Here is a 24,826-nt window from a genome sequence, read left to right on the forward strand (position 1 = left end):
TAACTTGGATATGGTTATTCAAAGACAAAGTGACATTGCAAAACTCATTGTCTCACAGCAAAAACTGTCTCTACTCCCAGCAAGAGAGATTTCGGTGTTTGATGGTAACCCACTGGCATATCAGTCTTTTATCCATGCATTCAAACACTTAATTGAAGATAAGACTGATAATGATCAAGACCGACTCTACTACCTTGAGCAGTTTACCTCTGGTTTGCCAAGAGACTTGGTTCGCAGCTGTTTGCACATGGAAGCCAGTAGGGGCTATAATGAAGCAAGGCGCCTCTTAAAAGAACATTTTGGAAATGAGATGAAGATTTCGGGAGCTTACTTGGAAAAAGCCTTGAATTGGACAGCGATTAAAGCTGAGGATGGGAAAATGCTGCATGCATATGCACTGTATTTGAGAGGATGCTGTAATGTAATGCAAGATTTACAGTATTTGGAGGAACTTGATATCCCATCGAACCTAAGGCTAATTACATCCAAACTACCCTACAAACTCAGAGAAGGGTGGCGAAGCACAGCTTATGAGACACAACAGAGAACCGGCAGGAGAATCAGATTTCACAACTTTGTGGATTTTGTGGAAAAGCATGCCAAGATGCTTTTGGATCCGTTGTTTGGAGACATTCAGGACTAAATAACAATGAAAAGGCCTCTTCCAAGAAGCACAAGTGAATTAAAACCAATCAGCCAAAGACACAGCAGCTTTGCTACTTCAGTAGCTGTGAATACAAAGCCAGCAGGATGCACTGTAAAACAATCATCTGTTCCACAACAACCTGCTCAAACCACACGCAGTGGTATCATCCCTTCATGTGAATATTGTCATGGCAAACATGCTCTGATTGACTGCTCAAAATTCAAAACACAGTCACATGACAACAAGGTTGAATTTTTAAGAAGGCAAGGATATTGTTTTGGTTGCCTACTAAAAGGTAATTTAAGCAAAAATTGTAAAAGAAGATTAATGTGTCATGTTTGCAAAATGAAACATCCTACTGTACTTCATATTCCAAGTGAAAAAGGCCCAAGACAGGAAAATCAAGCAAAGTCCACTGCTGAGACAGAAGAAACCCCTATAAGCAGTACTCTTGTTTCAGCCGGTGATGCAACCGGGGCCGGGAAAGACTGTGCACCTGCAATCATGCCAGTCAGAGTTAAGACGGCAATCATGGAGGACGACTGTGTGTGTGCTTACGACTCGACCTGGGACACAGAGAGTGATGGAGAGGACCAGGCCGCAGATGGTCAACATCGTCGATCTAGTCGAGACAAAAATAAATCTGGTTGGACTTCAGAATCGTGGCATCACACGCCCAGAAACATGAGGGCAGCAAAGGACATGCAGATCTACAGAAGAGGATACCCTAATCTTGCAGATGAAGAGTACTCAGAGGACAAAATGAAGAATTTGCAGTTTTACCTCAATAAATTCCCCTCTTCACCTGATAATGTCTACATTGAATCGTTCCTCAAAGAATGGAAGAATGACTACAAAAAGCTGGAGAGTGTTCACTCATACATTCAGTGGCTGTTTCCACTCCGAGAACCAGGGGTAAACTACATGGCTTCTGAACTCACCAAGAAGGAAATTGAGGCCTTTAAGGGTAATGATGATGCAAAAAAGAGGCTAGTGGAGTCCTATGAACTCATGTTGGGCTTCTACGGCGTCCGCCTGGTTAACAAAGAGACGGGTGAAGTGACACGAGCAGACAACTGGAAAGAGCGCTTCAGGAACCTTGAGCAGAACATGCACAACAACATGCGCATCACTCGCATCTTAAAGAGTCTGGGCGAGCTAGGATTTGAGCACTATCAGGCACCGCTCGTTCGCTTCTTCCTCGAGGAGACTCTGGTCAAGAAAAACCTCACCAGTGTTAAACACAGCGTACTTGACTACTTCCTGTTTGCGATTTTGGATAAACAACAACGCCAGGAGTTGGTGAGCTACGCCTACCTTCACTTTGAACCAAAGGATACATTTGTGTGGTGTCCCAGGAAGATTCAGAGGCAGTTTAAGAAGTTCAGAAAGAAAGAAAAACATCGGCATTCCTCCTCTTCTTCTTCCACAAAAGACCATTACGAAGATAAAGAAAAATCACGGACTCCACCAAGGACAAGACCATGGACCATGGAACAAGGAAACATATAACAAGACCATGGACCATGGAACAAGGAAATATATAACAAGACCATGGAACAAGGAAACGCATAACAAAGCCATGGACCTAAGACCATGGAACAAGTAAAGACATTTCCAGATGCCAAAGGCTTTGTAAGAAGTGTTTTGGTTAAAACCAAGACCAACACAGTTCAACGACCAATAGATGAACTCTGCCTGCTAATGGAAGCAGCTTGATGGACTGAGGGGGGCTTCGGTTCTCCAGCCTCGATGACCGCTTCAGATATGACTATGGACTTTGATGAGACTTGACTAATAACTCAAGTAACTTAATTAATTTTGAATTTGAAGAACATACTTGTTTGGATTATACTGTTCTATTATGGCTCCTGTGAATATTATTATTTATGTAATTGTTTTGCTAAAGCACACAATTAGGGGCCCGGATGTTGGAGCCAGTTGGAGTCTATCTATATTATTTATTTATTAATTGTTTGACAATGAAATAAAATAATGTCAAGAATGATGTTAATGAATTATTGGATGTTTTAGATTTCATTGTGATTGACTGATTGTTTTCAGCTGCTCAAAATCCTACTGGTGAGCCACTTCCTCCCCCTATAATTAAGAAGACAGGACAGCTGGGTGCCCTTTGTCTGTCTATCATGTTGAAGGAGTGAGGAGTGAAACAGTTTGTTTACCACTAAACAAGTTATTTTGAAGCCACGCTAAACAAGTTCTTTTGAAGCAACAAGCTTTTTTGAAGCCACGCTAAACAAGCCACGCTAAAACAAGTTATTTTGAAGCCACGCTAAATAAGTTATTTTGATTATGTTGAAAGTCAACCACGGAGAATATTTTTTGTTTGTGAAAATAAATTATGATCATTTGGAATCTAGAAATATCTCAGCGAGTGCTTATTAAGGAATTTAGTGAGTCAAACACCTCCTCCTCAAGACTACTCTGCATTACTTTATTTTTATTTTTTCTAAACTTTTTTGGAACGCAAGAGTAGCTGTTACAATATATATATATATACATACATATACATAAACATATACAGATACAGGTGTGTATTTATATGTACAGTATATATTGTTACTTTACATGCAGCCTGCTTTTGGCCACAGGCCAAATTTTTTTATGTGGGCCCCAAGTCAAAAAGTTTGGACACCACTGCTTTGGACTTTGGTCCATTGATTGATTTATTCAAGATCTGTTTAAATTTACACGATTTACCTAATTATTCAACTCATTCAACCAGTTGTGGTCCAATGTCTGTAGACTGGGTGACATGAAATATTAACTTTAAGTATTCATTATGAAATGATCACTGCAGCTAATAAATACTTCACGTAAATAAGACTCAGACTCAGTGCCTTCACAATGTTTAGCTATATGTCTTATTACTAATCCTAACATCAGCAGTACTGGAACATTACCATACTGAAGTGCAAAAACACAGTAAATGTGACCCCAATCCAAAGCCGGCAAGATCAGACACAGACGTACACATCATTCAAACTGAAGCCTTGAGCTCTGCCCAAACTTTAGAGCATTAAGTACCGTTGTCAACGACGGCAAATTGGCAAAAGAAACGATAGCTGAAGGATTTGATGAAGTACAAAACAAACAGAGAGCTGGCAGAAACCATGAACAAGCTACAGAAAAGCCACACAGTGATCGCTCTCTGTCAAAAGACAATGTATATACTGTGTGCAAATGTAATCTCTATGTTTTCAAAGGCATCGCTCAATACAAGGAACACACAACGATGTTGATGTTTATTCAAGCATATATACTTACTAGTATATACTTGTATGACCATGATTTCAGACTCACCTGTGCACAGTCAGCAATGAGACAAAACCAGCTAAAAATACAACTACCGTTTTAGCCTAATTGCACAGCTGTGCAACCAGACTAACTTAACGATGAATGCCGCTCATCAAAAGTCTAACACGGTTTTTGCTTTGTTTCAAAAGCAGAAAAACAATTATAACAATCAAAATATTAGATTGTTGCTTTAAAAATTATTCTGCTCAAGCAATTTGTGCAAGTTGGCCTTCAACAGGATGTCTTACCGTGCCGCTCACTCTGACGTCAGTAAGTCGACCCCAGTCGTCTTCATGGCTGTCCACCATCATCATAGTGTCATCCTCTTTCAAGAGCCACTCTGCTTGCAGGTCCACCTTTACTTCTTCCCCCATGGAATGCATTCCTACTGCAGGGAAAAGCCCTTCTGCCATGACAAGAACATCCACTGACCCCACCTGGGAACGTAAAATAGATTATGCATAACAGAGAGAATATCCCAGACATATACTTTAATTAGACACCTACCTCTTTGCCATTTTTGGTGAAAAAGACTGTTTTGAAACCTGCTTCAATAGTTTTGGGATAAATTCCACAGCCAATGCGGTCACCACGGGCACATTTTGGCCCAAACTGCTGCCCCACAGGGTTTCCATTGTATAACCTCATTAAAAAATGACAAAAGTTTTTTAAACTCAAGTGCATATGCACTACAGTGTGCGTGTTTTATACAAACATGAAAAGTACACGTCAAAACGTCCGCTGTGTGTTAAATCCTGATCCTACCAATTTCTTTAATGGATAAACTTTTGCGAATTCATAAATTATCTGATTTATTAGAGCAATGACAAATAAGTACCCAAAAAATTCAAACAAGTTTTTTGTTGGTTGCAGCCCTAGACAGTTAAGTCTGTTCTTCCTGTGATCAAAGGGAAATAAAGCTAGTGGGACATATCACAATTTTTGCTGTTGTAGCTACAGGAATATGCCACAATCAATTTTCTTGTGCAAAGAGAGACACCCTTGATGACTGTGAAATGACTTACTTGCCGTTGTCAGCGTGGTAAGCTACAGAGTATGGAAGCCAGCCTGGCTGGTGGTCCAGCCTGTAGAATTTATGCACCAGGCCTACAGCGATGGTCCCTCTCACACCGGTGTCCACTATTGTCACCTACACCAAGATGGATACACAAATAGAGACATCCTTGCACTACAGCTGTGCTTTTACCCACTGAAACCCCAAAGAGCAGATGTGTGGGCAAGGAAACGCTTCAGCAAATTAAACACATTAAATAAATGAATTAATAAATAATATTGGCAATACTAAATTGGCCTTAGAGTGTGAATGTGAGTGTGAATGTTTTCTGTCTATTTGTGTTAGGCCCTGTGATGAGGTGACGACTTGTCCAGGGTGTACCCCGCTTTCCGCCCGAATGTAGCTGGCATAGGCTCCAGCACCTCCCGAGAGCCCGAGAGGGACAAGCGGTAGAAAATGGATGGATGGATGGATAAAATATATAAATAAAAATCACCAGTGTCAAAGTCCGGCTATGAGTTAGCCTCCTTCTATCCTGCCTTATGCATTTAGTTCACAGTTAAGCAAAAATGAGAACTCAATCAATCAATCAATGTTTATTTATATAGCCCTAAATCACAAATGTTTCAAAGGGCTGCACAAGCCACAACGACATCCGCGGTACAGAGCCCACATAAGGGCAAGGAAAACTCACCCCAGTGGGACGTCGATGTGAATGACTATGAGAAACCTTGGAGAGGACCGCATATGTGGGTAACCCCCCCCCCCCCAAATATATTGGTTGACTACAACCTTCAAGGGTAAACATGTTTTTATGGCACAAAGTGATATTGCTAGGTCATGTACCTTTGTTATTTTAACAGAATTATGGTTATACCCACAGTCACACTATATGAACATGACTGGGTCCATGTCTCTCCCTGTCTTAGAAACAAATGGTCTCTGTGAATATTTGTTCAGATCAGGGGTGAGCAACACAGATCCAAAACTATCAGGGTATTTTGGCAATTTCTTTTGTTATAACTGCTGCATATCAGGTAAAAATAGCACTGAACTCTTGCTAAAAAGAAACATTGGGAAAATAAAACCCAATCCTGAACAAATATTCACAGAGGCCATTTGTGCCTAAAAAAAGGTCAGTGAAACTTTAGTATAAGCCCCAAGGGTGCATGTGGATGAGTGCTCATAGTCATGTTCTTGGGAGTGTGACAGAGGCATGTTCATGAAAACGTGAAGGTGGCAAACCTACTTGACCTGACAACACGACTGTTAACAGTTAGTTTGTTGTCCGTGCTCTGCATTCAAGTTTCAATTTCAAAAACATTTTTCATTATACAATTAAGTAAAACAATTGGACAAAAGAATCAACAATCAATGGCTGCTCTTTTGATTTTAATTCCCAATTGTTTAGGTCTCTAGGCATGAACACTGACGAGTGACGAATACATCTATACCCTACTTTTTTCTCTACAAGGACAGGAATGTGCTCAGTGATGAGCCTTTAGTTAGTAGCACTGACAAATGTACTTCTTAAATAAATCGAGTGAGACAAGTGGAATGCTGCAGATGTTTGAAAAGACAGCAGTACTGAGGAGGGCGAAATTGAGTCCGTGTGAAAGCACAGCCAGGAGAAACACCAGGATAGCAATGATGCATACTTTGACAGTAGGCTGACCTTTAGCAGCAGAAATCTACCAAATGTTTGTGATAACTAGACAGCATGTGCGTCACAGCTGGAAAATGACATCTTATAAAGTGTAATGGTTGAATTATGTCCACTTTTGTAAATGTCAGAGAGACTGATCGAGCTCAGAATGTGACATCTTATTTAAATACAGACATTGTTATCTTAAAATTTTTATGCGAGAGAGATGCAGGGTCAGACATTGCGTTTTGAATAAATGTCAAAAATGGCACAAATCAGAGGCACCTCACAGCTACAATCAATGCAGTCCAAGTACTGAGCCAGTCTGTTATGTTACTAATACCAAACAAAAAGGCCTCACAGTGATTCAAAAAACATTTCTGGTACATTACATGAAAGTCTAATGCTGACTTTTTGGAGGTAGGGGTTTTGCAGTGGTAGACACTAGGAGGGCATTAAGAATTTCAATATGAAACTCATAAAGGTGTGGAATCAAAGTACTGGTGTGAGGAAATCTGGCAAACCTATTTGAAAATGCTGATGTACAAAGGCCAATAATTTATCTATCAAACTAGGTATTGTATTTACTCTATATCTAGTAGAAAATAATGGCAGCTACACAGAGTTTGTGTTGACCGCAACATTTAATAATGCACAAGTCTTTACAACAAATGGTACATCTCAATGAGTTACTGCAATGCTGAAAGCTGACTCTAAGAGCACTGTCACTAGAAGCATCACCAACATTGAGCCTTACCTCAAAGTAGCAATTTCCCTTTGATAAAGGATGGCCAGCCACATAGCAACCCACTTCTTCTGAGTTCCCTTGGTAACTAAAGAGAATAAATTGCAGGTTAACACTGAGTGTATGTGTGTGTGCAATCACAAACACACCTTTAAAAAAACGGCAACAACATGCTTAATTCAGATAGGGTCTACCTATTAACACGCATTTATATATATATATATATATATATATATATATATATATATATATATATATATATATATATATATATATATTGAATATATATATATATTTGAATATATATATATATATATATATATATTATATAATATATATATATATATATATATATATATATATATACACACATATACATATATACAAACCCGTTTCCACATGAGTTGGGAAATTGTGTTACATGTAAATAAAACGGAATACAATGATTGCAAATCCTTTTCAACCCATATTCAATTGAATGCACTACAAAGACAAGATATTTGATGTTCAAACTCATAAACTTTATTTATTTTTTTGCAAATAATAATGAACTTAGAATTTCATGGCTGCAACACATGCCAAAGTAGTTGGGAAAGGGCATGTTCACCACTGTGTTACATGGCCTTTCCTTTTAACAACACTCAGTTAACGTTTGGGAACTGAGGAGACACATTTTTTAAGCTTCTCAGGTGGAATTCTTTCCCATTCTTGCTTGATGTACAGCTTAAGTTGTTCAACAGTCCGGGGGTCTCCGTTGTGGTATTTTAGGCTTCATAATGCGCCACACATTTTCAATGGGAGACAGGTCTGGACTACAGGCAGGCCAGTCTAGTACTCGCACTCTTTTACTATGAAGCCACGTTGATGTAACACGTGGCTTGGCATTGTCTTGCTGAAATAAGCAGGGGCGTCATGGTAACGTTGCTTGGATGGCAACATATGTTGCTCCAAAACCTGTATGTACCTTTCAGCATTAATGGCGCCTTCACAGATGTGTAAGTTACCAATGTCTTGGGCAATAATACACCCCCATACCATCACAGATGCTGGCTTTTCAACTTTGCGTCTATAACAATCCGGACGGTTCTTTTCCTCTTTGGTCCGGAGGACACGACGTCCACAGTTTCCAAAAACAATTTGAAATGTGGACTCGTCAGACCACAGAACACTTTTCCACTTTGTATCAGTCCATCTTAGATGAGCTCAGGCCCAGCGAAGTTGACGGCGTTTCTGGGTGTTGTTGTTAAACGGTTTTCGCCTTGCATAGGAGAGTTTCAACTTACACTTACAGATGTAGCGACCAACTGTAGTTACTAACAGTGGGTTTCTGAAGTGTTCTTGAGCCCATGGGGTGATATCCTTTACACACTGATGTCGCTTGTTGATGCAGTACAGCCTGAGGGATCGAAGGTCACGGGCTTAACTGCTTACGTGCAGTTATTTCTCCAGATTCTCTGAACCCTTTGATGATATTACGGACCGTAGATGGTGAAATCCCTAAATTCCTTGCAATAGCTGGTTGAGAAAGGTTTTTCTTAAACTGTTCAACAATTTGCTCACGCATTTGTTGACAAAGTGGTGACCCTCACCCCATCCTTGTTTGTGAATGACTGAGCATTTCATTGAATCTACTTTTATACCCAATCATGGCACCCACCTGCTCCCAATTTGCCTGTTCACCTGTGGGATGTTCCAAATAAGTGTTTGATGAGCATTCCTCAACTTTATCAGTATTTATTGCCACCTTTCCCAACTTCTTTGTCACGTGTTGCTGGCATCAAATTCTAAAGTTAATGATTAGTTGCAAGAAAAAAAAACTTTTATCAGTTTGAACATCAAATATGTTGTCTTTGTAGCATATTCAACTGAATATGGGTTGAAAATGATTTGCAAATCATTGTATTCCGTTTATATTTACATCTAACACAATTTCCCAACTCATATGGAAACGGGGTTTGTATATATATATATATATATATATATATATATATATATATATATATATATATATATATATATATATACATACACATATACATATATATATATATATATATATATATATATATATACACACATACACATATACATATGAATATATATATATACATACATACATATATACATACATACATATATCTATCCATCCATCCATCCATCTACCCTTTCGGTGTCGCGGAGAGTCGCTGGAGCCTATCTCAAGTGCTTTCGGCAGAAGGCGGGTACACCCTGACAAGTTGCCATATATATAACATATATTATATATGAGACACAGCTTGATAAAATAATATTATCTAACAGTTTTGCAACAACATCTCCATTCGTGAAGCAACAAATCAGCAAAATGCAGCCTTTATTCAACGATGAAGGTTTACTTTACAATGTATTACATTGCTTTTTAAATGCAGGTAAACAAGCATTTAATACGATAAGAGCCTAATGCTCATATTTATGACCATAGCCTTAATTAATGGCATTTTGATGGCACTTTCATTCACTTTTTCACTTTGTTAATGTTCAATGAAGGACAATTAACGGCAGTAGTAAATATTTGCAATCTGCAAAATTACATATTGCTGTGCAAATAGTTGGTAGTGTTGCACAGCTCAATAGTATTTTATTTGCTTGTTGCGCAAATAACTATTGCAGCCTGAAAATTGCAATTACTGTCAAATGTTTATATTTCTAAATAACTCATAATGTCCCGATACCTCAACCTTTATTCAAACATCTGTTTTTCTGTCTACATGATAGTCCCCTCCCATATGAACTGGTCAGTCAACATGCACACCTGAGTGTGTCTCCATCCTTCAGCAACCGCATGTAGCGTTCCTGTGCTGGGTGCCCGTCCCCAATGTCTCTGATTCGACGCCTCAAATTTGGGAGGCATCTCTGTCCTGGATTAATATCCTCCATCTGTGGAAGGGGAAAAGCAACCTTTTAATTTGAAGTTATCTTCCACGAGGCTTTGTTCAACACGTCTACAACACATTCCTGGTTCATTTCAAGTTCATTACAATGTCCACAATCAGAATCAGCTGGAAAAAATACATACATAGCATGATGGTGGAATATACCTTCAAGCCATAAACGTACAGCCTATCATCGCATTCAAATTATTTACGTACTGAATTGTTTATTTATTTATTAAAATTAGTTATGGAATGGTGTTGTATTTTGTTTAACAGTTAAAAGCACACTTGCTATGTCAAAAGCTTAGTCAGGGATGATGAAAGTGGGCGTGCCAATGTTTACAAATTGAGCTTTGCTAGCTTCCAACTGACAGGCTGAGACGCTCAGCTTGCAAACGGAGAATCCCAATTTAACCGGTTGACGTCCTGGGGAAATAAATACGGTTATTATTTGAGTTGATGTACCCACTAGTGTGTGTTTTAGACATGAAGGCATGTCATGAAAGTAGTCAATGAACCAGCGTTAGCATTGGCTGCTAATGGCGAGGCTACTGCTACTGTCGCCGAAGTCTTCAGAATGGCGAAGTGTATGACAGTATTCGTGTGGTTTGGAGTAATTTAAGTAAATTAATACCGATCTCTTTCATTCAACGTGAGTAAATATGAAAGGGAAAACTCACTTTTGTCCATCAGCTAGCCATGACTCCACATTAAACTTTGGAAACTTGAGTTCGGCGCTCTTTAGTGACGTCACATGTAGAAAAGCGCTGTGTCTCCCCCTGATGAATCAAGTGAAGAATGATCACCTTCAGGAGTAAATTTCTGAGCCGGGCTATGGAGTATCACGGTAAGTTGCACCCCTGCTGGTTGAAATAAACAATGTTTTCGAGTTTAGCTTTTGAGAAATGTGCATGTTATTCACCAGGCGGTCAGTGTAGCACAATGCTAACAGCCAGTGGGCCTGAGCAGCGGTGTGTTGACGCCGGTTGCCATGTGGACAGAGCCCCTGAGCTGAGGGGAGGGAGTACAAAAGAGAACAATCCTGGGAAATGTGGAAAATAAGAGCCCCACTTGGTCTGGCGCATGTATTGGAATGTTCTCCAAATATGCCAAATATGTGAACGAATGCTGAAGTTTGCAAGCTGATGCGAACTTGTGGCAGCAGGTGATTTTAGCTGACTTTGCCAAGATTAATAAAGCCAGCAAGCTGCAGATATAGCGCTGTAATTTTTGGCCTTGCGTTGCACAGAATTCCAACAGACCAGTGGGGATATCTGCTCTGCTCTGCCATGCCTGTGTGTCCACTGTAACTCTCAAACAATGAAGGAGATAAATAAAAATGATGATGATGATGATGATGATGATGATGAAACACAATGGAGAAAACTTTATGCAGGGACATCATTAGTACCTGCTTGAGCATATATTTATTCTAAGGTAAATTGCACATACCATGACAAATCAGTGTTGTCAGGTTAATGTCCTGTATCAAGTGGGACAATGTCATTTTGGGGGACAATTTTACAACTCACTTCCCATATGATCATACATAGGTAATTTACTTTGTATTCCTATATTCACACGGTGCATAATATACAACAAACGTGTACAATGCCTAAGTATGAAGACAACACTGTATTTATTTGCCTATTTTTCATCTTTCTATTGAGTAAAATAGTGAAAGTAAGAATGCATTTATTTTACAGGGATATTTTAATACAAGCCAGTAAGTTACCCGTTTGACCACAAATATTGTATTGTGACATTATCGCAACGCAAAATGGCATCAGCATTATGATGTTAAGAGCTGCATGGTGTGTCAAGGAGAAAGGTGAAGGTGTCAGTATAGTTTTTCTCTTATAACAAAAGCGGGGCAATTGCTTTTGTTATTTTTAGGCAATGAGCTTTCTTCTACAAGTGGACACTGAGATGATTGCTTTTTGTTCTTTAGTTCAAATGGTATTGTGCATGAAGTCCATTTAAAATGGAAGCATCCACAGTGACTTTTGGTATCCCAATATGTCTTCCGTGAGACAATTAGAATAATTTGTCTTTAGTAATTTAACAAAGAGCTAGTGTGGAGCTCAGCTGGCGGATTACACAGGAAATGTTTTCCACTGACATCTGTGCAGTTTAATTACACAAGGCATTGCCGTGGCAATGATGATGGAGGTGCATTTGCGTTTGTTACCATGACAAATATTCTTCTTGAAAGGTGCCTGACATTAATAGAGGAATAAAACTAATACATGCATACTAAGTATGCATGGAGAATGAGATGAATGGTGTATGTGCCTGTATTTTGATCATTTCTGAAAGGGACAGAATCCACCCCCACTTCCTCTGTCCCTCCTTCCCACCTCCTTCTCTCTCCCTCTCTCTCTTTCTCTCTCGCTCTCTTCCTGAGTCCCAGCCCCTGAAGGTGTCATAGCTGTGCTTGCTCTCCCTCTCTCACTCACTCTCTATCACCGCCTTTCACATCTTTAAAAGCTGGTGCTGTGCTGTGTCTTTCTCGATCTCCGTTTGTCTCCTCTGGCACTGCAGGGGACTCATCTGGCAAAGCACCAAGGAGAGCTACTGTATAGAAGCGGGAGGGAGAGTGAGGAAAGAGGAGAGAGAGAGATAACAGAAATAGCATCAGCCACATTTACCTGTCAGTGTGTGAGTGTGGAGAATTTGGAGACATGCCTTTGCTTTGTAACTTAACTATCGTTGTTTTATTGCTGATTGTTCACTGTGGATCGTGGACAGGGGCCAGTCGTTTGGGCCCCTTCAAGGTTTGTCCCAGCTGCAGGGATCCACTTGGTGCTGGGAGACCCCCCAGGGAGCACAACGTGGCAGGCAGCACGACGATGTTGGCCCAGGGAGAGCCCTGTGGCGTGTACACCCTAAGCTGTGCCAAGGGGCTCCGCTGTGTTCCCCCGCCAAGGGAGCATAGCCCCCTTCAAGCTCTGTTGCAGGGTAGGGGCATTTGTGCCAAGCACAGCAGGACAAGTCCCACTGAGAGGCCCCACCCCACAGGTAAGATACTGTCAATATAGATTGATTTCATTATTTATACACACCTGTGCATACATACACACATGCAAGTAGACTCTACAGGAAGGCTTAGTTGCTTTTGATTTCATGTTATGCTGTGGAGCTCAGTGACAAGAGAACATGCCAATTAGTACATGACATTTAAACCTGCATGCATTTCTTGCAGAGGAATGTGCACATCTAATACCCAGTGCTTCTCTGCAGTGCTGTCAGATACAAATATAATATTGCATTAGAAAGAACTCCAATTTGGTAGAAATGTTAGTTAGTTGCTTCTACTGAGGGGTTTGCTATAATGTAGAAATAATAAATTGTCCTGCATTTGCATGACCTGCACTATGTTCAGCATGAATGTAAATCACTCACCTACATCCTTATCAGAGAGCCTTTTATTGCAGTGGTCTCCATCTACTGTTTAAACAGAGACACTGCCATCTGAAAAAAAATGCATTGATGGAAATGATGTTTCTCACCACCATTGACCACCCACTTGTTAATAGATATTATCTGGGAGACTATGAAATTGTTTTGTGTAGACAGATACAAAGACAGACCAGTAAGGTTAGATGTTACGCAGGTGCAGGCACACATTCATCCTACTGTTTGATGTTAATAAATTAGGTCATTTCATATCATCATATGATATGTTGGTGTATCAATCCCTCTGCAGGTCCTCATCCTTCCCACAGCGGTGACATTGAAAAAGTAAGTTCCATCATTCTATTGTAATCTGTGATAAGTAAAGGTGACTAATCGTCACTTGAAAGATTCCTGACAAGGCTGCTTTGCTAAATAGATGATGGATGAGTTGGTTTATAAGGGATTATTAACCTCCTTTGCTATTTGGGTGTTGCAGTGGCATGAACAAACACACGACAATATGGTGCATGATGTGTGTGCTGCTATGCGGCAGAAGTAATTAAGCATGATGAGAATCAGGAAACTTTCAAGCCGACACAAAATATTTCTAATTTTGGTGTGTTGACTGTGCAGTTTTTGCACGATTATGGTGATTGATTACTTAGTCGATGTCACAAAGTGTTGCAAGAACCCTCAAACCCTTCGTGACCTGAAAAAGGAAAGCATTGTATAATAAAGTGGTTATATAATGTTACACAATATGTGACATCTAAACATACATGGCTGTGCTTGTGTGATTTCTATTAACATGTGACTAAAGTGATGCCAGCACCATCCCTGAGGGCATAAAGCAGCTATAGCTCTAGATTTGCCTAAAATGATGTTTGAAGTCTGCCTTGCTGTTTTCAGGCACCCTGCCCGCAAAATGCTCAACAGTGTCCTGAGAGGTTTGGAATTGACAATCATCCAGTCTGACCGCGACATCTACATACCCAACTGTGACACCCGTGGGTTCTACAGAAAAAGCAGGTAAACGTTGGAACTTTGTTAGGATGAACATGTGTCTCTTTGCTGCAGCATCTTGGTGTCACAGTCTGTGAGAGCTACAGCCTTCTGTGGATTCAGGATTTGTCATCGTGAATTCACTGACACTTTTCTCTCTGAGCTTCTGTGGGCTCAGACGACCACTAATGCGCTATGATGACATCCCATTTTCTGTCTCTCTCTCCTCCAGTCAATATCCGCCCTCCTTGACACGTTCCTGTCCTCTTATCTTTTGCACAGTGCCGCTCTTCCAAAGGCATGCAGCGTGGCCACTGCTGGTGTGTGGATGAGCTTGGCACTCCAGTGCCCTCACGTGCCAGCGACAGACAGTGTTTACCGTGCGACGGGAGTGAGAGATGAGTTTCTGCTATTTTCAAATGCCTGGAGGAAGAGGAGGAGGAGGAGGAGGAGGAGAAGAAGGAGCACAGGGAGATGGGAGCTTTAGCATGGGCTAGAAACTGCCTGGACAGGAGGTAGCAGGGAAAACCACTTCCAATGGAAAACACACATCAGTCCATGTCCTCTTTTGAAGGAAACATACACACTCACAGTCCAGGGATGATATCAACCACCTGAATGTCCAACTGATACAGCAATATTCTCTGTATCAGCCTTCTAGACACACTGCATGCTCATGTTAATGGTCCATGAACTTCCTCAGTGATCCGAGTCGTATTACTGCAAAATATCTCCCTATTCCCTGCCTCTTGTTCTGGCTTTCTAGTTAGATTTCTCTTTTCCATTTGAATATAGGATAGCTGACACTGCCTGTGTTTGTTCTGATCTCAGTGGGCTGAAATACTGTTACGCAGGTGATGTGACACCAATGTGTGTCAGCCTCATCATCCTCTCTCCCTCTCTCCAAAGATACACTGATATCAATGTCTCTTAGAATAATTTATTTTGGAGTCTGTTTTCCATCAAGTACTGCTTTAAGCTTACACTATCTTATATATTTGTGTGTCATGTCTGAAAAAATTAGTCAAATGAAAATGATACAGGATGCTTCTGTTCGTTTATTTGTCAAATTGGTGTGGTGACTGCTTATCAGTTGATTGTACATATGTTGGAATTTTGTGGTTGACTGTGTGTTCTGAAGTGGCAAACAAAAAGTGTACGGCTGTTATCCTTTAAAAAAAAAAATGTAAGGCATATTTTTATACACGTCAATATATTTTATATATGAATTATTGGTTTATTTAATGAACTACAGTATAATGCCATGTATTTTTATATTGCCAGCTATTTCTTATTTAAAGACTGGGATTATTTTGTTTCATGTTGGGGGAAGTGCAGTGCTTTTAGAGCATTTTTATGGCAAAACTCATCAGAGCTCAATTCAGCTATTGTACATAGTTTGGTTATAGCTCATGTTTTTATTTCCTTCCTATTTATGCTGTGTTTTTTTTTCATTTTAGAACTGAGAATGTCCATTATACTATTGTGTTTTCCCATTAAATTTCTGATTTCAAATGATTAGAAAAAATGTTTTAAATGTGTTCTTTCCCAAGTCTTGCCAAAGTCATTAAATTGTGTGCTATGTGTGATTAGAATTTATCCATTTCTGACAAATCTTGTTGTGCAAATGTGTTAACCGTGATGGATTGTCTGCGCAAAAAGGACATCAAACATAATGATGATAAATATGGACCAGAATTAATAAAAATATATTAATACAAGTACAAACACAGAGCGGGTTCTTGCCTCTTCATTTATTTCACAGCCTATATTTGGCAATGCGATAGAAATTACACATTACAGCACATTAACCTCATAGTGCTTTTGAGCAAATACGCCGCACATGAAGGATTATTTGCTCCTGCTTCTCCACAGGGCCTTGAAACATACCTGTTTCCAAGGTAACCGCAGGGAATATCCCATTTGTCCAAGCATTATGGAATGAAGGCCCTGCAGATAATGGAGGAAGCATGATCAGAATTACTCCACCACAGAATCTCTTTCTATAGGTTGGATGCCTCTGCTATTCTTGGCAATTCCTCTCTTCACACGAGCATAAACAGCAGCCATAGCATGAAATACACACATGAACATCAGTGTCATGATTCAATTGGACTTTTCTCATACTTACAGTACAAATGGAATGGAATTGATTAGCTGGACTCTCGACTCTATTGACAAAATCTTTTCGACGAGGAAAAGAGGTTCTGGGGAGCCTGGCTGCCCTGATGGAACCATTGCTGCGGAATCCGTGAGAGATTCCTTGGACAAATGGAGAATCATGTGCCTCTCAGTCCTTTCTATCGAGGACGTGGAAGACATCTACCTATTTGGAACCATGATCGCGGGGCACCTGCTGATTGGGCTTGGCATTGCTCTGGTGTATCGTAAAATTCGTAAGACGATGGCAGCCACTTAAGGAGCCCAAAGGCTGTTCGTCGCAATGGACGGATTGGGCCAGGCTGTGGGATCACAGTCTGGGGCGATTTCTGAACTAAATCGCAAGATGGATCACATCATGGAGAAGCTTTCTGTAAAGGAAGGATTGGACATGAGGGCCAGCATGGACGTATAGAACAGGCAAGCCATTGTAATGCCTGCTCGAGAAAAAACAAAAATCCTTATCTACGATTTGACTCCCCCGAATGGCCTTGAGACAAGAACAGGCTGTTCTGTAATCATTCCCTGGGAAATTTCAAAGATGGACGCTTTTGACCTCCCTCCCTCCTCAACGACACCTGGGAATCAAACTTTACTTGCATTGCATGCAGAACGACTCTGGGTTTATGAACATTACACTTCACCCAAAGACAATGGGCATATATACAAACACACTCCCCACCCCCACCCAACGCCCCCCACCACCGCTTAATTCCTTTTCGGGGTTATGGACGGCTGAGTAGCGCTTTATAGCAGCAGGCCGGCCTCCAGGGCCCCAAATCCCCCCCCCCCCCCCCCCCCCCCCTCTTTTTGCGAGTTGTTGTGATTATATGTAACATGTTTATGTGTGCTATGCTAAATGAGGTTTTTTCCCTTGGACTCAGTCTGGACCCCCTCCCCGAGGGTCCAGCCTTAGACTGATATTTTTTACTCTTCCCCCCTTTCCCAATATCACCTTTTCCCACCTTTTTTAAGGAGCGCCGTAAGTGGCTGATCCGTAGGCGGTCCCGTCTTGTCTCCCTGTAACGTATGTCTGCTCTTAGTGGGACTGTGCCGAAATGTAATTTCAGTTCTTATGTGTCTTGTACATGTTAAAGAATGGACAATAATAAAGTATATTGAATCTTGAATCTTGAAAGATCATAATTCACTGTTTCCATGTCTCGTCATCTAAAAATAAAACATTGTTGCTCATTTGGGGGCGGCGTGGCTCGGTTGGTAGAGTGACCGTGCTCAGCAACTCGAGAATTCCACGTTCGATTCCCGCTTCCATCATCCTAATCACTTCTATTGTGTCCTTGGGCAAGATACTTTACCCACCTGCTCCCAGTGCCATCCACACTGGTTTAAATATAACTTAGATAATGGGTTTCACTATGCAAAGCGCTTTGAGTCACTAGAGAAAAGCACTATATAAATATAATTCACTTCACATTTACCCTATCAACACAGCTTGAGAAAAATGAAGAAAAAACATAATTTTCCAACCTGCTAAGCTATCATATGTTATGTCAAAGGTAAAATGAACAGATATTTAGCTCCTACGATGAGAAAGGACATCTGGGGTGAAGAAAGTGTGCAGTCGAGTTATAGTTTGTAGCCAACATCTACATCACAGTACGATGCAGGTTTGAATCGTTGTTGAAGCATCACTGTGTGGAGTTTGCATGTTCTCTCCATACTTGCGTATTTTTTTCTGGGTACCCCACCTTCCTGCCACATCCCAAAAACATGCATGTTAGGTTAATTGGAGGCTGTAAATTGTCTAAAGTTGTGAATGTGAGTTTTAATGGTTGTTTGCATCTAACCTGTCATTGACAGGTGGCCAGTTCAGTGTGAGCCGGCTTGCCCCAAGTCTGCTAGGATAAGCTCTAGCTTACCCACGACCCTAATGAGGACATGCAGAATGATTATGATGAGAATGATCATCACCATCAAAGAATCAAATGTCCTATGTATGCAAAATGGCAGTTTTTTTTTTCAAGAGTGCGGCAGACCTCCACTGGGAGGCGCCATAAGACTTAGTTCGGCAGAGCAGCTTAAAGGCCTACTGAAATGATTTTTTTTTATTTAAACGGGGATAGCAGATCTATTCTATGTGTCATACTTGATCATTTCGCGATATTGCCATATTTTTGCTGAAAGGATTTAGTATAGAACAACGATGATAAAGATCGCAACTTTTGGTATCTGATAAAAAAAAAAAGGCTTGCCCCTACCGGAAGTAGCGTGACGTAGTCAATTGAACATATACGCAAAGTTCCCTATTGTTTACAATGATGGCCGCATGAAGTGAGAGAGATTCGGACCGAGAAAGCGACAATTTCCCCATTAATTTGAGCGAGGATGAAAGATTTGTGGATGAGTAAAGTGCAAGTGAAGGACTAGTGGGGAGTTGAAGCTATTCAGATAGGGAAGATGCTGTGAGAGCCGGGGGTGACCTGATATTCAGTAGGGAATGACTACAACAGTAAATAAACACAAGACATATATATACTCTATTAGCCACAACACAACCAGGCTTATATTTAATATGCCACAAATTAATCCTGCATAAAAACACCTACGTGTTTGTTATGCTAGCTCCTAGCTCCTCTGCTAGCTCCTAGCTCCATAGAACGCGCCAATACAATTCAAACACCTGATCAACACACACAATCACTCAGCCCAAAAGACCGTTCACCTAACCCAAGGTTCATAAAGCTTATATATTTTTAAAAAGTTACGTACGTGACGCGCACATACGGTCAAGCTATCAAATGTTTAGCAGCCAAGGCTGCATACTCACGGTACCTGATATTCAGCTGGGAATGACTACAAAAGTATACAAACACAAGACATATATATACTCTATTACCACAACACAACCAGGCTTATATTTAATATGCCACAAATTAATCCTGCATAAAAACACCTACGTGTTTGTTATGCTAGCTCCTAGCTCCTCTGCTAGCTCCTAGCTCCATAGAACACGCCAATACAATTCAAACACCTGATCAACACACACAATCACTCAGCCCAAAAGACAGTTCACCTAACCCAATGTTCATAAAGCTTATATATTTTTAAAAAGTTACGTACGTGACGCGCACATACGGTCAAGCTATCAAATGTTTAGCAGCCAAGGCTGCATACTCACGGTACCTGGTATTCAGCTGGGAATGACTAAAACAGTAAATAAACACAAGACATATATTTACTCTATTAGCCACAACACAACCAGGCTTATATTTAATATGACACAAATTAATCCTGCATAAAAACACCTACGTCTTTGTTATGCTAACTGCTAGCTCCTATGCTAGCTCCTAGCTCCATAGAACACGCCAATACAATTCAAACACCTGATCAACACACACAATCACTCAGCCCAAAAGACTGTTCACCTAACCCAAGGTTCATAAAGCTTTTATATTTTAAAAAAGTTACGTACATACGCAAAAAAAAAGTTGCGCACATACGGTCAAGCGATCAAATGTTTAGAAGCCAAAGCTGCATACTCACGGTAGCACGTCTGCGTCTTTGTCATCCAAATCAAAGTAATCCTGGTAAGAGTCTGTGTTGTCCCAGTTCTCTACAGGCGTCTGTGTAACGAAGTCAAAAGTCCTCCTGGTTAGAGTCTCTGTTATCCGAGTTCTTCCATCTTGACTGCATCTTTCGGGAATGTAAACAAAGACGCGCCGGCTGTGTACTGTTGTTGCTGACTTCGTTCGAAAAATACGTCCGTTTCGCACCGACAACTTTCTTCTTTGCTTGCTCAGCTTCTTTCTCCATAATGCAATGAACATAATTGCAACAGATTCACGAACACAGATGTCCAGAATACTGTGGAATTATGAAATGAAAACAGAGCCTTTTTGTATTGTATTCAATGGGGAAGGCATACCCGTGTTCCCCGGGCTACGTCACGCGCATACGTCATCCTCAGAGGCGTTTCGAACCGGAAGTTTAGCGGCAAATTTAAAATGTCACTTTATAAGTTAACCCGGCTGTATTGGCATGTGTTATAATGTTAAGATTTCATCATTGATATATAAACTATCAGACTGCGTGGTCGGTAGTAGTGGGTTTCAGTAGGCCTTTAAAAGCCTACTGAAATTAATTTTTTTTATTTAAACGATAGCAGATCTATTCTATGTGTCATACTTGATCATTTCGCGTTATTGCCATATTTTTGCTGAAAGGATTTAGTATAGAGCAACGACGATAAAGATCGCAACATTTGGTATCTGATAAAAAAAGGCTTGACCCTACCGGAAGTAGCGTGACGTAGTCAATTGAACATATACGCAAAGTTCCCTATTGTTTACAATGATGGCCGCATGAAGTGAGAGAGATTCGGACCGAGAAAGCGACGATTTCCCCATTAATTTGAGCGAGGATGAAGAAAGATTTGTGGATGAGTAAAGTGCAAGTGAAGGACGAGTGGGGAGTGGAAGCGATTCAGATAGGGAAGATGCTGTGAGAGCCGGGGGTGACCTGATATTCAGCTGGAAATTACTAAAACAGTAAATAAACACAAGACATATATATACTCTATTAGCCACAACACAACCAGGCTTATATTTAATATGCCACAAATTAATCCCACATAAAAACACCTAGGTGTTTGTTATGCTAGCTACTAGCTACTAGCTCGAGCTAGTTATAGCTCGAGCGGGTAATATGGACGGGATCCCGTCTATATAACCAGCCAATAAGATTCAAACACCTGCACAACACACACACTCACTCAGCCCAAAGAACCGTTCACCTAACCCAAGGTTCATAAAGCTTATATATTTAACCAAAGTTACGTACATGACACGCACGTACGGGCAAGCAATCAAATGTTTGGAAGCGCGGGTGGGACCTGATATTCAGCTGGGAATGACTACAACAGTAAATAAACACAAGACATATATATACTCTATTAGCCACAACACAACCAGGCTTATAGTTAATATGCCACAAATTAATCCCGCATAACAAACACCTATGCTAGCTCCTAGCTCCTAGCTACTAGCTCGAGCTAGTTATAGCAGGCGATCAAATGTTTGGAAGCGTACTCACGGTATCGCGTCTGCGTCTGTTAACGAAGTCAAAGTCCTCCTGGTAAGAGTCTCTGTTGTCCGAGTTCTTCGATCTTGACTGCAGCTTTCGGGAATGTAAACAATGAAACACCGACTGTGTTGTGTTGCTGACTTCCCTCGCAAAATACTCCACTTCGCACCGACTTTCTTCTTTGCTTGCTCAGCTTCTTTCTCCATAATGCAATGAACAAATTGCAACAGATTCACCAACACAGATGTCCAGAATACTGTGGAATAATTATGAAAACAGCTATTTCGTATTGGCTTCAATGGAGAAGCCATACCTGTGTTCTACTGGCTACGTCACGCGCATACGTCATCCTCCGAAGGCTTTTTCAACCGGAAGTGTGGCGGGAAATTTAAAATTGCACTTTATAAGTTAACCCGGCCGTATTGGCATGTGTTGCAATGTTAAGATTTCATCACTGATATATAAACTATCAGACTGCGTGGTCGGTAGTAGTGGGTTTCAGTAGGCCTTTAAGAGAAATAAAGAAAAAAACTATTTTTCAAACCTGTCAAGTTACAGGCACAATGAATGTCTGGGGTGATCAGAAAACTCCACGACAGTCAGTTTTTCAGGCAGTAAGCAAGGCCTCAACCAATTGATTACGTTTACTGTTAACACAAATGTACTCAAAGAACCTAAGAGGCATCTAGTGGCTCCTTGTCTTTCTGCAAGTATTCCCATAGATATAAGAAGAAGAAAAAAAACAAGTGTTGATAACACGTTGAAAACAAAAAGTAACAATATTGAATCTAACTTCCATGCTTCCCAGTTAAAATTTGAATGTATACTTACATTTTAATGAATATCAGTCTTTTTTTCTAAAGAAGGCTTTTTTTGTATTGCAAACAGTCGATCCAACATCAAAACATGTCAAGACTCTTTCTCAAACCAATCACACACTTTTCCGGCTTCCAAATAAAAGCTTTACGCCATACATCCGGTTTAACTACATTTACAAACTAAAAATGTCTTACATTATGATCATGCTTTGTCAATTGGGTTGGGCAGCGGATCCGGTACTTTTTTGGCACCGACCGAAACAAGCCAGGAGTACCGGGCACCGATTCCCGTAAGATCCTGTGGTGCCATTTTTTATATAAACCTTTATTTATAATATGCAACATATACATATAATCAAAAAATAATAATTATCAAAACAAGTACAGAAACAGTACAACAACAGTACAAAACAGCGCCAGGGGGTTGTAAACTCAATAAAGTAACTAAAATAGAATGCAAAATATATGTATGTAACAAAATGTAAAGCCATAGGCTCATACAAGTTACATAAATAATCCACATTTGGAACACAGCATCATAGTGTTCACAGCTTTTTGGTTGTTAGAGGTAGAGAGTGTTTTAAAGTAGAGTTCTAATTGTTTTTTAAAGGCACAAAAAACAGGTCGGGTATTGAGAAACGTACATTTATGAATATAAAACTTAGCCAATAGTATAATGAGGTTGCAAAGGTAAAATTCCTTTTCAATTTTTTTTAATGAATTTCAGTCTACAGAAGTCGTCTATCGGTCCCCAACCTTTTTGTAGCTGCAGACCGGTCAACGCTTGAACATTTGTCCCACGGACTGGGGGTGGGGGTGGGGGGGGTTATGGATTTTATTTTTTTTAATTTTTGTCATAAAGAAATACAATTATGTGTGCTTATGGACTGTATCCCTGCAGACTGTATTGATCTATATTGATATATAATGTATATATTGTGTTTGTATGTTTATTTAATAAAAATAAAAATAAAATGTTTTATTTTTTTTAATTTCTTGTGCGGTCCACGGACCGGTACCGGGCGGCGGCCCGGTGGTTGGGGACCACTGGTCCATCGCACCACGTAACACTTCCGCCAAGTGCACCATTCACTTCCGCGTTGGTTCAACAACAAAAAACCCTTTCTTTTGTTTCAAACTTGGCGTTTATACATTTGATCAGCACTGCGGAAAATATTTGACTGGAGTTATGTAACTGAGTGGAGTTGCAATGATTATTACATACTATTGATGTACAATATTTGAGTGATTGTACCCGCCTACATTTGATTCACTGACCGACTTGGAAGGTTTTCTTTGGTCGCTGCTCCTCTCAGTCAAAAAGTCACCACGTGGTTGATAATAACATCGCTGGGCTGGAGGGGGCGGTGATAGGCCGTGTCAACCATTATTATTTCCACGGTCTTGTCAAGCACGGTTCAAGTTGACGAATGGGCCGTCCATACAGCGCTTCAGAACGGCTCTGTTATTGTAACACATTCCGAGCTCAAAGGGTAACTTTTGGTAGTATTGGGAAGATTAGCTCCGGCTGGCTGAGCAACAGTTAGCCTCCATTCAAGAAGAAGTGTAAGCAGCTCTCACGACTCTGACGGAGAGAAAGCCCGCCTGTTGGTGGTCATGGCTTCGGTCGGTAACTCGGCGGCCACCTCCAGTCCTATGGTAGTCCTGGCGCCTAAGACTAAGACGAAAAAGAAACACTTCGTTCAGCAGAAGCTCAAAGTGCTTCGAGCCAGCGACCCTGTCCAAAGTGTCTTTATGTGGGGCGTTAATCACTCGGTGAGTCGGCGGAAGCTAACGTGCTAACGTTGTGTACGAATGTATTTTGCCCTGCCACACCAGTTAGCATAATTAGCTACACCGCTAGCAGGTTATCCTAAAGTAGGTCAGGGTGTCGCCGCAAAGTTTTGAAGAGATACAAGATTTTTGGTCTTAAATGTGCAACATGCTGTTTAAAAATGCTGTAAAATTGTGTTATTGTTTGTTTCGAAATTAAATTAGTTTATTTCGGTCATATAATCAACCATTTTGTGTGATCAATGTAACAGTACATATTATACATATTAGCAATCATTTACATACACACACAAAAGAAAGATTGACCGGAAAAAGCTGAAGCCAAGGCT

The 24,826-nt window shown here is 40.5% G+C and overlaps 4 protein-coding genes and 1 long non-coding RNA gene across 15 annotated transcripts in view; 3 read left to right on the forward strand and 2 right to left on the reverse strand.

The window, feature by feature from the left end:
* spryd3 (SPRY domain containing 3) overlaps positions 1–11,565 on the reverse strand; it is a 174,766-nt gene extending 163,201 nt beyond the window's left edge. Inside the window, exons 1-7 of one of the 5 annotated variants that reach the window (XM_062053510.1) lie at positions 11,204–11,262; positions 10,962–11,060; positions 10,161–10,285; positions 7,382–7,457; positions 4,990–5,114; positions 4,472–4,607; positions 4,213–4,401 (exon numbers count right to left, since the gene is read on the reverse strand). In XM_062053510.1, coding sequence (XP_061909494.1) covers positions 4,213–4,401; positions 4,472–4,607; positions 4,990–5,114; positions 7,382–7,457; positions 10,161–10,285 — 651 coding nt within the window. In that variant the 5' untranslated portion in view covers positions 10,962–11,060; positions 11,204–11,262. Of the gene's footprint in view, positions 1–4,212; positions 4,402–4,471; positions 4,608–4,989; positions 5,115–7,381; positions 7,458–10,160; positions 10,286–10,961 lie in introns of all 5 variants that reach the window. The other 4 variants (XM_062053512.1, XM_062053509.1, XM_062053513.1 and 1 more) reach the window with 4 other exon arrangements.
* Positions 909–2,143, forward strand: LOC133653242 (opioid growth factor receptor-like; the record flags this gene model as incomplete). Its single annotated transcript, XM_062052321.1, has 1 exon — positions 909–2,143. A coding segment is annotated over exon 1 (1,170 nt), but the record flags the coding sequence as incomplete, so codon positions are not given.
* Positions 10,626–14,723, forward strand: igfbp6b (insulin-like growth factor binding protein 6b). 7 transcript variants are annotated; one of them, XM_062053515.1, is made up of 5 exons: positions 10,626–11,128; positions 11,207–11,718; positions 12,826–13,302; positions 13,991–14,025; positions 14,590–14,723. In XM_062053515.1, exons 3-5 carry the CDS (start codon positions 12,966–12,968, stop codon positions 14,653–14,655), a joined length of 438 nt encoding a protein of 145 aa, XP_061909499.1. In that variant the 5' UTR covers positions 10,626–11,128; positions 11,207–11,718; positions 12,826–12,965; the 3' UTR covers positions 14,656–14,723. The 7 variants fall into 7 exon arrangements, 5 of the variants coding, with proteins under 5 accessions (XP_061909499.1, XP_061909498.1, XP_061909500.1 ...); XM_062053514.1 differs by having other exon boundaries at positions 11,207–11,446; positions 11,531–13,302; XM_062053516.1 differs by having other exon boundaries at positions 11,207–11,446.
* A 333-nt stretch (positions 14,724–15,056) lies between these two features.
* LOC133653808 (uncharacterized) lies at positions 15,057–24,524 on the reverse strand. Its single transcript, XR_009826774.1, has 3 exons — positions 23,982–24,524; positions 16,573–16,632; positions 15,057–15,105 (listed from the first exon to the last, which is right to left on the reverse strand). It is a non-coding gene; the product is annotated as an uncharacterized LOC133653808 (long non-coding RNA).
* The window catches only part of pip4k2ca (phosphatidylinositol-5-phosphate 4-kinase, type II, gamma a), a 51,629-nt gene continuing 50,619 nt past the window's right edge, over positions 23,817–24,826 (forward strand). Inside the window, exon 1 of the mRNA XM_062053508.1 lies at positions 23,817–24,479. Within this exon, the coding sequence (XP_061909492.1) occupies positions 24,321–24,479 (159 nt within the window). The 5' untranslated portion in view covers positions 23,817–24,320. The remainder of the gene's footprint in view (positions 24,480–24,826) is intronic.

Source organism: Entelurus aequoreus, linkage group LG07 (assembly GCF_033978785.1).
Source record: "Entelurus aequoreus isolate RoL-2023_Sb linkage group LG07, RoL_Eaeq_v1.1, whole genome shotgun sequence".
NCBI lineage: Eukaryota > Metazoa > Chordata > Actinopteri > Syngnathiformes > Syngnathidae > Entelurus > Entelurus aequoreus.

Bases quoted from the DNA above. Each gene is read 5' to 3' on its own strand.
- igfbp6b (XM_062053515.1), top strand. From the start codon at position 12,966: ATGCCTTTGCTTTGTAACTTAACTATCGTTGTTTTATTGCTGATTGTT. The intron at 13,303-13,990 runs GTAAGATACTGT...ATCCCTCTGCAG, and splicing joins TGAGAGGCCCCACCCCACAG to GTCCTCATCCTTCCCACAGC. The intron at 14,026-14,589 runs GTAAGTTCCATC...TGCTGTTTTCAG, and splicing joins ACAGCGGTGACATTGAAAAA to GCACCCTGCCCGCAAAATGC.